At 39.3% G+C, this 15,459-nt stretch overlaps 1 protein-coding gene across 1 annotated transcript in view; it reads left to right on the top strand.

The window, feature by feature from the left end:
• LOC122812982 (alpha-N-acetylgalactosaminide alpha-2,6-sialyltransferase 2-like) overlaps positions 1–15,459 on the top strand; it is a 567,580-nt gene that overhangs the window by 183,398 nt on the left and 368,723 nt on the right. The window contains exon 2 of the mRNA XM_044085075.1: positions 316–709. Coding sequence (XP_043941010.1) covers positions 316–709 — 394 coding nt within the window. The remainder of the gene's footprint in view (positions 1–315; positions 710–15,459) is intronic.

Genomic DNA, 15,459 nt, shown 5'->3' with positions numbered 1-15,459 from the left:
GAGGGGGGGGGGGCAACAGTAAAATGCAGAAGCTGCTGAGGATCAGAAAGTGCTGCCTGATCAAAACTGCATCAACAAAAGCTGTAAATTTCATCAAAATATATAAGAAAATTATCATACTAAACACCAGTCTCACTACCTACATAGTCCTATTCAGTGACAGGGTAGGATACAAAACTCCTTAAGAATGAATTCATGGTAAAGAAATATCGATCAGAAGTTAGTTTCTGAGATAATAATCAGTAAGAATTTATGGCAGCTTTGCTTCAGCAAAGTTTGTATTACATTTTTGATTTTCCTCTCTATCTTTTTCAGATTCTATACAGGAAAATATGAGCCCAGGCCTATCAACACAGTGAAGTCAGTTTTGGAAGAGAGCCTTAATGCATATGCTGTAAAAGAACATTCAGCAATGGCAAATGTAGCTCCAGAAATACAGGCAATGAAACATGCTGACGTTTCCAAACATGCATCAACTATTACTGCACTTATAAGGTTGGCCACTCAGAACTTGAAAAGGAAAGAAAACAAGCAAAATTCCTCCAGAATGAACAATGAAACTCTGGTAACAACCCAGCAGAAGGTGACAGTCAATACCATCAAGACCAAGGCTGGAAATGTGGCAAAAACTTCAGAGAAGACAATAGTCGTTCCAACTACGTTTTATTTAGGGGAGTCATATGAGGAAGACAAAACATATCTAGAGACTGTAAGTATCCAACTGTATAATCAGCTAACTAAAAAAACTAGAATAAAAAGTGAATATTGATTTCCTATGGATATTTTGACCAAGCTTCCTCAGCCAAATCATATAAAGCAGGTGGTTGGTAAATCTCTGAAGAGGGATTTCCAAGTAGTGTTAGGGTAACACGTTACCTAGAGCTACAATAGCACTGGTAAGCTAGGAATGGCATAGTAAGATGAGAATGAGTGCAGAAGACAGACGTCACAAATTGTTTACACATTCTCTGTCTCAGTTTGCCTACAGGTCATTTAACTGGACAGGGTTCTCAGGTCTTTACCTGAAAAGAGGTTCCTGTTTATAATCTTTTTTGTGGATTACACAAATAAAATAAGGAAAAGCATAACTGTCATATTTCTATTCATCTGGAAGGATACTCTTTTATACATTGCAGTAACTCCATATTTTTTTTTGAATGCACCCTTCAAAATGTCTTTATGCACATTGCTTTTTTTTCATCTTGGCTGTGCCACAGTAGAAAAAAAACATCCTTCTTTTTTGGTGTATCCCAACTCCCAAGTGTTTTTTTTCCTGTTTATTATCTTATACACAAAATCTGTTAAAGTTGTCAATAGCATTTTGTAGGATAATTTAAAAATTAAGCAAGATGTTTCCTTTCTCAGATTGCAATAATTTATGTTCAGCTTCAGAAGGAGTATCCTTTTATCTACTTTTCAAAATCTCCTGCCTTAACTATGTCATACTGATATGCCTCATTATAATTTGTGTAGCTACTTATTAATTGCTAAGATCTAATGCATAGACAGAGTATATATTTTTCAAAGGGCTACCAAACATTGAGGATGACTCTCTTGTATGATTTCTGGCACATTGTGCATACATAGCATTTTTACTGCATTATGCCATCATTGTATGACTACATTTTCTTTCTGCACAAGGCCACCAGAAATCTAGGTTTCATGTGATAATTCACTGTTTTATGCAGCTAGACTACTCCCTTTCCTCTGTTATTATTGTCTGTGACAACATTCAGTCCTGTGTTCATGCAGCAGAACCTTTTTATTCCCACTCTCCTTCTTATCATCACGGGCCTTCCTTTCCTGCTTCCTCCACCACCCAGTCTGTATTATCATCTATTCTTCTGCTGCCTCTGCACTCCCTTCTGCTCTCTCACTGTATCAGACAACAAATCTGATTCTATAGTTCAGTCCTTGCAGTTGAAGGTAACACAGGCTAAGTGATAACTCCCACAATTCACCTGACTTAATTCCCAGTGCTATACAATGCTGTTGTAATTTATTTATGATACCTTGAACAGCAAAGTGATGTATACAAACAGTGATCGTATACTTAATGGGTTTTAAACTTTTACACTGCATTATACTGGGTCACCTTCTAAACTTTTGCAATGCAATATAACAGAACATATTTACTGCAACCGTTGAATTTTATGGAGGTTTCTTATTTTTTACTTCCATGTCGGTTTGTTTGCATCTTATCCTTTTCTTTTCCACCACATCTGAAACACCATCTTAGTATGTCTGCTGAGAACAAATTAAATAAGAAAAGAATTAGGGCCATAATATACAGATTAATAACAGTAATAAATATGCTTATTACATTCAGCACTTCAGGATATCACCTCTGAATTCTGAATACTGTATGACCTTAAAATGTAATGCTAACAGTAGTCACTCTCATACTTCTCAGCTTCCTGGTTCAAGAATTGTGGACAAGGACAAAAACAATGGGAAGGCAAAGGCACAGAATCAGGGACAATTGGTAAATATTACTCTAAGACACATAATCAGGGACGATTGGTAAATATTACTCTAAGACACATAATCAGGGATGATTGGTAAATATTACTCTAAGACACATAATCAGGGACAATTGGTAAATATTACTCTAAGACACATAATCAGGGACGATTGGTAAATATTACTCTAATTCACTTACAGATTTAATAGACCAACATGTTTCGTATCAGCATGTATTTTCTGAACAATAAGAAATGTGAAACTCAAATGTCTAGCTTTACTGACTAACTGTAATCCTCGGTGAATTTCCATAAAATCAAAACTTTTATGAGGGACAGGACAAGAATATGAGGCAAAATCAAAGACATTTAATAGGTATGGTAATCATTCTCGAATTCCAAAGTTATAACTCTGTTCCTAATGCTACTGATGTTAATACTCTACATAAAAAACACTTTTGAGCATTAGACATTTTATATTCACCCTGGTTTATTCCCATCACTTCTAGTTATCATATTTGAACTGCATTACACTGAATCAAATTTAATTTCACTTAAAATTCATTAAAAACTGCAGACATACCCGATCCTTATCAAAGTTCCATAAGGAAAAAAGTCAAAGTTGGATGCCTGTCAGGTGCCAGGATCGGCCACGTCACACAAGAACTCAAGTCTCTTAACAACAGGCACTGTTCTGACTCTGTCATGGTCCATGTTGGTGTGAATGACTTGAGACGTACCTCACTGGACTACAGGAAGAGAGACATGACTGAGCTCTCTGTTTCTCAGGCAGGTATGTCCCTAGCCTTAAGCAGCATTTTGGCTTCACTTAGGATGATACCTCAATACAAACAAAAAATTATTGACTTCAGCAATTCGCTTAGTTTCTGGTGTCATTCAAAGGGGATTCAGTATCTGTCATCCTGGGATGACATGGTCAGCATACCTCGATGCCTTGCCAGAGATGGTCTTCATCTGTCAGCCCTGGGATTTCAGTTACTGGCTAAGGCTCTTGCCACCTCTATAGTGCCTTTTTTAGACAATGTCACAAGAACAAAATTCCCGACATAAAAATACCCTCTAAAAACAACCTCAAGGTTATGCTGCTAAATGCTTGGAGTCTAAAAAGAAACTGCACTCACTGGAAGCAGTCCTCACCTTGGAAGATATTGATATTTGTGCAGTCACTGTGATCTGATTTAAGGCTGCAGAGAGCACCCCAGCTATACCGGTTAAATTTCCTTCCACACGTTCAGACCTCAAACTGAAGGCGTACAAACTAAAGGAGGTGGTGTATCAGTATTCATTAAAGATACATACACCTCTAGATTGGTTAAACAGCATGATTCCCTTGAATTACTTCAGGTGCAAGTGACTGTAGACAAGATCTCTCTTCAGGTTATTGCCAGCTATAGGACCCCCTCCATGAATCAGAGCATCTACTCAGCCTGGATCTACTTGAGTCAATCAAGATACAACCAAACACCCTGGTTTTGGATGACTTTAATTACCCATCCACTGACTGGGTAAATTATACATGCTCTAACTCCCTTGCCCAAAGGTTCCTGGACTTTGTTATCTCCAATGTCCTGAATCAGCTAGTTAACACACCAACTAGGGGCTCAAACATCCTGGATCTGGTGCTCATCAACATGGGGGACAGTGGCACCACGCCTAGTGTGTGACCATCCCTGGTGAGATCTGACCACAAATTAATCTCACTAGAAGTAAATATAACACAAGACTCCCCCCTTAGCAGCAACTAGACAAAAAAACTTCTCCAAGGTGAATTACAATCTCTTACATGACAGCATAAATAGCTTCATAGCTGCTGCCCCCACTGATGGAACAGACTACTATGCTGAGTTATACACCAATGTCATATACAATTGTATTGACTCAGCCATACCTGATAGAACCAAAGCAAGATCTTCAAGGAAAAACAAACCTGCCTGGTGGACAGCTACTATTAATAGGCTATACAACAGGAGAAAGAAATTGCTGTCTAAAAGTAGGCAGGAATGGTCTCAAAACTGGAAACACTTCCTTCTCAACTTAAACCAAATTAGCTTCCCTAACTAAGGATAACCACAAGGCATTCTTTAGTTACACCTATAACCTCAAAAGTAAAGCCCAGATTTGTGCTGAACTTGTAGTTAATGGTACTATATATACAGAACCTGTGGATACAGCAAACCTGCTGGCTGACAGGTTCAGTGAAAACTTCACTCCCTTGTCCCCACCACATATACCCTAAATCATCTCTAACACCTGTCCCTCACCTAGTATCTCAGAGGAGCAGGTCTTAAATGCCCTTTCCAAGGCCAAAAACACAGCCTCTATGGGACCAGACAACATCCTAGGCTGTGTTCTGCATGAGTTAAAACAGGAATTAGCATCACCATTCAACACTCTTTTCAGTCAGAGCCTAAGCTCTGCCTTTGTCCTAGCAGAATGGAAAACAGCGACCGTCATCCCTTTGCACAAGGGGGGGGGGGCATCCATGGACCCTGAGAACTAGAGACCCATTAGCCTGACCAGGCTTATCTGCAAGGCCATGGAATGAATCTTCATGGACCTTATCAACAAAGATATAGGAAATCTCCAAACACTCAACCCCACTCAAGTTGACTTTGTCAAGGGGAGATCATGCCTGTTAAACTTGGTGGACTTCTTCAAGGCAGTCTGCAAAGACCTAGACAAGGGCAAATCTGTGCATATGACCTTTGACACAATCCCCCACTCAATCATCACTGATAAACTCACCCAGCTGGGTATCAACTCATATATTGTCAGGTGGTTTGCAAACTGACTCACTGATAGAAATCATACGTCAAAATAAGGGACTCCACCTCCTCCAGCAGGCCCATAACCAGTGGTGTTCCACAGGGATCGGCTCTGGGATCCCTACTCTTCAGAATCTCTAAAGTACAGGCTAAAACTAAAGGACTGTGGTTGACAAAGCTTGTTCATGACTGCAAACTGGGAGCTATAATTGAAACCCCAAGCCATGTCAACATCCTGCAAGAAGGTCTTACACAGACTAATGACTGGTGCCAAAGTTATGGTCTTAAACTTAATGCAATAAAATGCATTATCATCCCCTTGGGCAAGGGTGATGCTCCTGCAAACTATCACATTCATAGTAATGTCATACGCACACAGTCAATGGTGAGAGATCTGGGCACATAGGTCGACAGCAACCTTAACTTTGATCACCATGTCTCCACAGTGGTAAGAAAGGCATTTTATATTGCTCATCTCATAAGTAAGGGCATTGACTCCAGAAAAAAAAGAGGTTATAACCTCCCTGTACTCTTCTCTCATCAGGCCAATAATAGAGTACAATGCCCCCATTGGTATGTTCCTTTCCAAACACCTGCAGCAATTAGAGACACCATAAAGGCTCCTTACAAAGAAAATTCAGAGTCTTCAAGATCTGTCTTACACTGACAGACTGAAATCATTGTCACTTTACTCTATGTCACACAGACTACTCAGAGGTGACCTGTGCATTGCATATAGGACAATGTCTGACCCAGCTTTAATGGAAATGCTGCACATTTTAAAGTGAAATGGCCCATGGGTCACTCATTCAGAGGACCTTAACCTGGTATGTGACATCAACAGAACTTGCTGGAGAGCCAGATTTGTCTCACAGAGATTGCCCCAGCTTTGAAACAAGTTTCCTATTCATGTTAAACAAAGTCCATCATTGGTCCTATTTAAACGTAGTTTGGACAATTGGATGGGTAAGCGGAAATTCACCCTGGGGGTTACACCTGTGTCCCTCTTGAAAAAGGGCAAAAGGTGCTGATTTTAGTGTCTGGTTGAACCAGACACCCTTGAGGACACAGGTTGAACTTGGCTAGGCTTTTAAGGGCTCTGAGGCCATTAGCCTAGCAATCTCCTATGATCCTTCAGGACAGAATGCTACAGCTGCACCAAAACTAGCTGCAGTGCACACTAACTAAATAAAACTAGCTGCAGTCCACATTAACTAAACAAAACTAGCTGCAGTTCACATTAACTTCACAACACTAACTGTGGCTCACGTTAACTAGACAAAAGCAGTGGCTTACAGTTTGAAGTTCAATATATAATTCATATACTTCATATCAATCAGTCTGTTTTGCTAGAGTTTGTACTGTTCTTACCATTAAAAATGGCAAGCATGATTCCTGACTCTCAAGAGCTTGAAAATCTCAACGTACCTGCTATGTATGCCACTGCAAGTTTAATGATTGGTGGACACTTTCATCCCCTTTCAGCATAGTGGTTTTGTTGACCTCCATCACACCTCTAAAATTTATTGTTTTGCCTTAGATTACAGGAAAGTTTGACTTGGCAAAGACCATTTTAGCAGAACCCTGAAGCAAAGCTCTTCATTGCATTCATCTGCATAGGCAATTAGAGTTAACTAACAATACAAATATACTACATAACATTGAACAATCACCATGTAATTACTCTACACAGTTCATAAAGCATGCTAAAGTCACACGTATCGAAAATAATTGTCAGTATTTTTCCACAGTTTATGTGTAAAGTAACACTGAAAATTTAGTACACAGAACGCAGATAAGGCATATGCATATTTTATCCAGTTATTCACTAGAGACATGCAAACAAGAGACAAAGGGTAAGCATTTTATGATACTTGATTTGGCTACATAAGTAATGGTTCTGGTACAAGAACATGGTTGTTTTGTTGCTCTGTATGATTCCCTTGGGATTTTACTACATAGATGGAAAATGACTACAATAAGAATGGGGGCTAGTAATGGGGGCATTACAAGTCCAAGTCTGCTTTCTTGAAAACTATATTTGCAATGAGAATTTAATGTATTTCTGTTAAGAAAGACTTCTGTTTAGCTATGTACACAGAATATAGGGGGTGTTGGTTTAGTGAATACAGTTATCTGTGAGGGGAGTACCAGATTAACTGGCTGTTGGCAGAGCACCTCTCTGGGCTGTAGATGATGTTGTGGGCAGCCTTAATGTCAGTGTTGGCTAAAAGATTAGGTAATTCAAACCAGTTAAGGGATTTGAAGTGTAAGACAGTGATGTGCTTTGTTAATGTGGATACTTGCAAACTTTGCAATCTTGTTATAAGTTTGGTCATACCTCTCAACCTCTTAGCACAAGAAATCTGGGCAAAGTCTGACATAATGGAGGGACAAAGGCCCAAAAACAGGAACACATTTTAAATATTGCTCTTATATAACTAGAAAGTTGCTAGAATAACAGGATTTGCATTAGCATGCATTTGATGAACGCTATGAAGTCTGAAACTCAAATGCATGTCATTATTTAGTGATTTTCACCATGCCAGGTAATTCCATGAATATGCACCTGTATGTATTACACACACACACACACACACACACACACACACACACACACACACACACACACACACACACACACACACACACAACAGTGTAAGCTGTGATTCGAAAACCAAATATCTGATTTGCTAATGGGGTTTTGTAAAATATTTTAAAATGCACCAGTAAAATTCATCCTGAAAATAAGTTAAACAATTATGCCATTCCTGCTCCCTTCCTTATTCGCTGAAAATAACAGTGTATCCATTCTTGTGTTTATTAATGTTTGTTTTAGGACTCTCAGGTTATTTACTCTTTATAATCTTTCTCTCCTTGTTTTCATGTACAGGGTTTTGGAGTCACTCAAAATTCAGCCTAACCACTAACATGCAGGCTCAAAGATTCCTGGATTTTGTCAATACAAATGCCATGGAACAGCTAATCCAAAAAAACAAAAAGGCCTGTTTGTGGTAGTGTACCATGGAACAGCTAGTCTGCACACTTACTATGGGTGTAAATATCGTGGATCTGGTACTCACCAATATGAGGGAACATTGCACACCACCTTGTATAATGTCCTCATTGGTCAGATCAGATCACAAAGTGGTAACCCTTGAAATAAATATAAAGGCTGAACTCTCAGCAAACCCCAGGACCTTTAAGAATGTTTCCAATCCTAACTAACTTAGATTAAGTGAAGGTATTGCTAAATTCTAAGCCCCCCTAACTCAGAGAACTTGGTGGCCTATGTGAAAGTGTTTACAGAAACACTGTACAAACATGTAAATAACTGCATAGAAACAGCAGTATCAAACCAAAAGAAACTTAGAACAAACTCCAAAAAAAAAAAAAAAAAAAACAAGGCCCCTTGGTGGACCCCACAGTATAACTAGGTTATACAACAAAAAAGAGAAAATCCTGTCTAAAGGAAGGGCTATGTCCAATAGACAAAAAAACTCCCTCATCAGTCTCAAGAAATAACTCAGGGGAATAACAAAGTCCACCAAAGCCAACTTCAAGGCAAAAATACCCTCCCAGGCTAAGGATGACTATAAGGTATTTTTCAGTTATGTATGGAACCTTAAAGGGAACACCCAACAGTGTGCTGAACAAATAGTAAACAGAACTTCCTATACTGGACTCGGGGATAGAGCAAATTTGCTGGCTGATAAATTTAGCTCCAATTTCACCCCATTACCCCCCAGTCCCCCCCAGGAAATATCCTTTGCCATTCCTCCACCAACTGTCACTAAAGAAGAGGTTCTCACTGCACTCTCCAGAACTAAAAGCCTTCATCAGCAGGTTCTGATAATATCCCAGGATGCCTCCTAAATAGATGAAACATGACCTGTCAGGCCCACTAGAACTGATATTCTATCACAGCCTCCAGACAGGCTTCATCCCTAGGGGATAGAAGACTGCAATTGTCATTCCTCTGCACAAAGGAGGACCATCAACAGACCCGGGGAACTATAGAACCATAAATGTGACTACTCTTATATGCAAGCCCATGGAAAAAATGATTGTGGACCTGATAAAAAAAGACATAAGAAATCTTCAAGGACTGGACCCATCTCAGTTTGGTTTTGTCAAGGGCAAGTCATTCCTACTAAACTTGGTGGACTTCTTTGAAAAGGTCACTAGAGCCATCGACAAGGGCAAAATGGTAAATACTGCGTACCTTGACCTGGCAAAGGCATTTGAAACAATACCTCACTCAGGTGTTATAGACAAACTCACAAATTTAGGCATAAATCCTTATGCCATCTGACGGACAGCCAAATGGCTCACAGATAGGACACATGAAGTTAGGGAGGAAAGTCCACCTACACCATGAGACCTGTTACTAGTGGTGTCCCATAGTGCTCGGTACTGGAACCTCTTCTATTTGGAATGTACTTATTTGGAGTTAAGGCAAATGTAGAGGGTCTTTGGCTGACCAGATTTGCTGATGACTGATATCTGGGTGCAATCGCTGAATCCCCCAAAGATGTAGATATCCACCAGGAAGGTCTGACACAGATGAATAAATGGTGCCAGAACCAAGGCCTAAAACTCAATGCAAAAAAACACATAATCATACCCTTTGGGAAGATGGGCCACCCCTGCAAATTACAACATTGATAACACCCCCCCCCCCCTAACAGCAGATCCAGTGGTAAAGGACTAAGGAACTCAGGCTGAAAGTAACCTGAACTTTTATCATCATGTGTCCATGGTAGTGAGAAAATCCTTCTACATGACACGACTTATAAGTAAGGGCATGGCATCCAGATCTAAGGACATCACAGTCACGCTATATTCAGCCCTCATTAGACCAATAATCGAGTACACTGCACCCTTCAGCATATACTTGACCAGGCATTTGCAACAGCTGGAGAAGCTACAGAGGTTCCTCACTAAAAGAATACAGGATTTAAGTAATATGTCCTATAGAACTACCTCAAAGTGCTTTGTACTTGGTCTCCTACAGAGTTGTGAGTGGCAATCTATGCCTAACCTACAAGGCAGTCTCTCATCCAGCCCTGATGAACCTGCTACACATTTGCAAAACAAACAGCATTAGAATTACCTGATCTAAGGATTTAAACCTTGTCTGTGACATAGACAAAACATGTTGGAGGGACAGGTATGTGTATCAGGGATTACCCCGTCTCTGGGACAGACTCCCCATTCATGTGAAACAGAGCTCTTCCATAAGCCTATTCATATGCAATTTGGACCACTGGATAAGAAATTCATCTGGCTTGTCACCTGTGGTAGGTATGAATAGGGTCAGTTTGTAGATGACCTAAGGCACAAGCATATAGCAAAGCCACTCTAGCCCGTGAGCATTGATAATTGGGATAACTGGGGCACGAACAGCTAGGCTTAAAAAGGCACTAAGGCCATTAACCTAGTAACCTCCTATGATCCTATGAACCAGGGAAAAGCAAACAGCAACAATGATCCTCTGTTTCACAGCCTCAGGCACATTTTCATATATTGATGTTTCTAGGCTTCATTGTTCCAAGAAGTTCATATGCTAAGTTGCACAAAATTTTCCTCCACTTCTTTAACTCTTCTCTGTGAATATTATTTGTTTTGATTTTATGCTTTTCTTTTACATTACACATTACTATACAGAATAAAGTTACTTATGCATGCCAACACAATGCAGCAGCTAGTTCTGTTAGTGACTTATAGCTGTCGTGTATTTAGTTAGTTATTTCCTTTGTTAGTCAGGTAAGGAGACTAGTCCTAACCACTGCACCAATCTCAATCACAACCCGCGTTACATAGCAGTAAGAAATGCACAGCAGTATAACCATGAACAAGATCACATTATATATGTACAAAGTAGAGGATTAGATACTTACACATTTATTAGCTCAGCATTCAATTTACTTGAGACAAATTATAAATTTAAGTGTAACCTTGGCCAATGAATGAGAAATCAGAAATTCACCCTGAGTCTGGCCCCCATGACTCTGATAGACAGAGGCAGACAGTAATGCCCAAACTAACATACCCTCTCCCCACATAACCTCTAGAAACTTCCTAACTAACATACCATCTTTTAATAGATGTCCATGATACAATGAGACATAATTGGGTTGGATTGCACAAGTAGGCTTATAAAGGGAGAGGTGGTAACTAGCTTAGCATATATCTATAAACCTATGAAGCTATATATATATATAAATAATGGAAAGGCAGGGCAGCAGCATTTACCCTGAACCCGAACTCAAACTTCTGTATCAGTTAGAAGCTTTTTGGAAGCAATGGCCCTGGTTGAAGTCCTGCCACATTGCTCAAAAAATCCAAGATTTCCTAGGAATCAAACCCAAGCCATCCAGATCACTCTATCAGCTATTCTACCACTAAGATACTAAAGTACTTGAGAACTGATTAAGGTTCTGAAGCATTATCTCTTCTATTTACACGTGATACATATAAACCAATGAAAACACAGGAAATGCAGTTACACATTTATATTTGTTTATATATTTATATTTTAACTACATTTAATATTTGTTTTCTGTGAGATAAGTGGGCTGGTCCCCAGACCCTTTTTTACCCACAACACAGGCTCACTATGGAGCACATACAGAACTCGGTGTGGGAGCATCTTCTTCCCCCAACCAAATACATCAAGTATTCAGACAAAGAGGTGAAAGGTGAGAGATTATTAATATGCTCCTTGGACCAAAGCTCAGATAAATGCAACTTCTGTTAAAAGTATTTTGGAGCAAGGGCCCTGATCAAAGTCCAGCAGTGAATAAGTATGTGTTTCACCTAGGACTCCAACCTTGATCCTCTAGGTCAACAGTTTAGTTGCTCTACCACTTCAACTGCACACAAAACAGATCATCTCTTTTCACAACAGCTTTTTGTAGCATACTGAAGTTGTAACCTGATGCAGTATTGACAAGTTCACACCAGTATTTGTTTTATCTGCTGCAGATTGCATTTATCTCAAACTTGTTCTCAGATATAATCAGCATTGCTGCTCTGCATCACTCTTAGTGTCACGTCTTTTCTCACTCACCAGAAAAGCAGGTATAAGTAATCTTTTCCTTTATTATTTAACAATACAAACACTGCAGTTTCATTTTGTCTTGCAAGTCAAAGTATATAAAGTGAGTTCAAGTCTACAGTGAAGCTGCTTGAAACACGTTGGTAGCGTTTTGACAAAATCAGCCCCACTATGTGAAATGAAAGCCATCATTTTAGTGAATCCAAATATTGCCCCAAAATTACGTAAGTCAGCCCCTGCCATTTTATAATGAAAAAGTGAATTGATAGAAGTAATACAAGAAGAAAATATTATCAGTCCAGTAAAGCACATGGAAATGAATGCACCTGCCCTAATAGTAAAGAAAAAGAACTTAATTTTGTGAGGTGATTAAGATGTCATCTAATAGTAAGACACCATAGTCAAGCACAATGTACAGACACATAAACAGGTCTGGCATAGTGTACAAGTATGCAGTCTGACAGTAATAGGATTCATAAACTCAAATCTTATAGTTAGACCACATGTACTTGGCACCCTAATCCCACATGTTCAGATGTGGTTCACACACTACCTTTATTGATTGGTCTACTGTAGAAATAGTAATACAGTTTTTCACTAGATAGATATTTTTAAGACCATCTTTGTCACTGATTAAGGGGGTAACTGTTTACATTTATTGACAGGCTAGAAGGGCATTATTGCCTGTGACTGAAATATATACATGTATGCATATATCTAACCCAAAAAAGATGCACTACTTGAGAAGGGTTGAATATACCAGGAATATCAAGCAGTCGTATGATGACAATGGTCTCCTAGGTGTTACTACATAAAATCAGGTAATGGATGTGATGTTCCCTTTCTGGGTCAGTAATCAAGGAGCCTGAATCCTCATCACTGAAGATGGAGAGGGATGTTCACTTGGAACAAAAAAAAGATATTCACAGTATTTCCAGATGCAGATCTCTGCATCAAGCACAAGTTCCCTTAAGAGCACAAAGGGAACACACTCATTTCAGGATCTGAGTTTTCCTCTCTCTCTCTCTCTCTCTCTCTCTCTCTCTCTCTCTCTCTAGGCTCCCAGTAAGACTCCTCACTGGCACATCTGTAGAACTGAGTCCTCAGATGAGTGTCCAAACCAAATCCTCCAACACCCTATCTGTGACACCAGTACTGACACACACACACACACACACACACACACACACACACACACACACACACACACACACACACACACACACACACACACACACACACACTATTTGAGATTTGATTTGCACACACACAATGGGAAAAAAAGGGAATAGAATTAACTGACCAACAATGCAACCATTGCACACAATGCACTATGTCAAGCCCACCCAGGTAGGGGGCTGCACCCCTCCCACACACACACACACACACAACACTCACACCTGGAAAAGGCTGGCTCAGATTTACTAGCTATACCCCCTTCTGTCCAGGCTATAAGGTAGTTACTGCCACCAGACACTCCAAAGTCAGCTACTCTAAGGCTTTTACAAGGGTACCCAATTATACGGAGTGAAATTAATACTAATACAAATGGTAATGTTTTGGCAAATGCAGTAAGACTTTCAGGAGTGGCTACAGTGTCACCAAATAAATATAAGTACTCTCAAAGGTTAAACTATTCTCTAAAGGACCAGCCACAATGAAAGGTTTAATTAATAATAAATAATAAAAGAACATGAAAATACTAAATATCTATTTACAATAAACACCAGAGTTTTAGCCAAAGGAAATATTAAAACAACACAGTTGAATAGATTCACACAGATATAGGTAAACAGTACTTAACTAATCTCACTATATTTTCCTGACTAATCTGAAGAATGACTTATTCCCTGATTACTTACTAAAGCAAGACAAGATGAAGTGGGCGAGAGATCCTTCTTTGTCAGGTTCCAAAAACAGACTGCTCTGAGACTTCAGTCTCATCTGGCATTAAAACATCATTTTAGTCCTGGACTACAGAATAACATCATGCATCTGGTCATCTGACTCTGGTGCCCATACTACCCTCTTTCCTAGCAACTTAACCAGAATCTTGCACATATGTGTCAATAATACACACATACAGGCTGGTTGGGAGGATGGCTTAAGGGTTTGTTGTGCCTTACAACACACAAGGCAGGGTTTGAGTCTCTCAGAAGAACTAATTGACTACTACAAATGGGCTGCAGAGGGCACTTAGCCTAGTACTTACTAATCTAATCTAAATCTAAGATCTGTTGCAGCTTCTGGAAGTCATAAAACAATTTCAAACTTCCACCCTTCCAGAATAGCAATTAGTTCACTGTTAAAGACAATACAGAAGGCTTCCTAGTACAGACTTTTTGTCTCTGGCTGCATTGAGACCTGTGAGATACAATATTTATGGCTTATACCAAGTAATTTAATTTCAAACTATTTTTCAAAGTAAGTTGGACCAAGATTAACCTCTTCTCTTCCAGTATCATATGTTACAGTGTATTTATTCAATAGTTACCATACAGTTTGACATGCAGGTATACTTCTTCTTCTGTCTAGCAGTACCCACTGTTGGTACATTTTTAACACAAACAGCTTTACAAATACATTGTTAAATACTTGCATCTGTACAAATCAGTTTAATATACAAATGACATAATTCTTTACAAAACTCCAGCTAGTCATGCTGGCATATGTTATACATCCACTGCTGTACTCCTCCTGGCATAGCTGGCAATACCTCACATTGAGACAATGGATATAATAAAGACACTATGTGGAAAAAAATAGGCATGGTACACATTGGTGTTCAGGAGTTTGTAGCAGACTGGATAATATTATTACTGTTCAGAGCTGCATTGCACAGTATGCTTCTAGCAAGTTGGCTACCAAAATAGATGCAGACTACAGCAAGCCCTTAAGAAATGCTACTAGACAAACATTATACAGATAGTTCATACTAAACTGAATGGGAAACACATTGAAATCTAACCATTAGACTGCTAGGGATACAAACCAGTAATGTCTCTGACATTATTCTGTCAGTGGTGTATGCATGAGTTTGCATATATTCTTCCAATCTGCAAACATGGTTGGGGTAATTCTCTAGACATTTCAGCCTCCCTGACCATGTCTGTGGAAAAATGTTCACTTGCATATAATGCAAATAAAG

This window comes from Protopterus annectens, chromosome 10.part0, assembly GCF_019279795.1.
Source record: "Protopterus annectens isolate FY-2018-M chromosome 10.part0, PAN1.0, whole genome shotgun sequence".
NCBI lineage: Eukaryota > Metazoa > Chordata > Ceratodontiformes > Protopteridae > Protopterus > Protopterus annectens.
The sequence above is the reverse complement of the archived record's forward strand: the minus strand, read 5'-3'. Positions and strand labels throughout refer to the sequence as shown.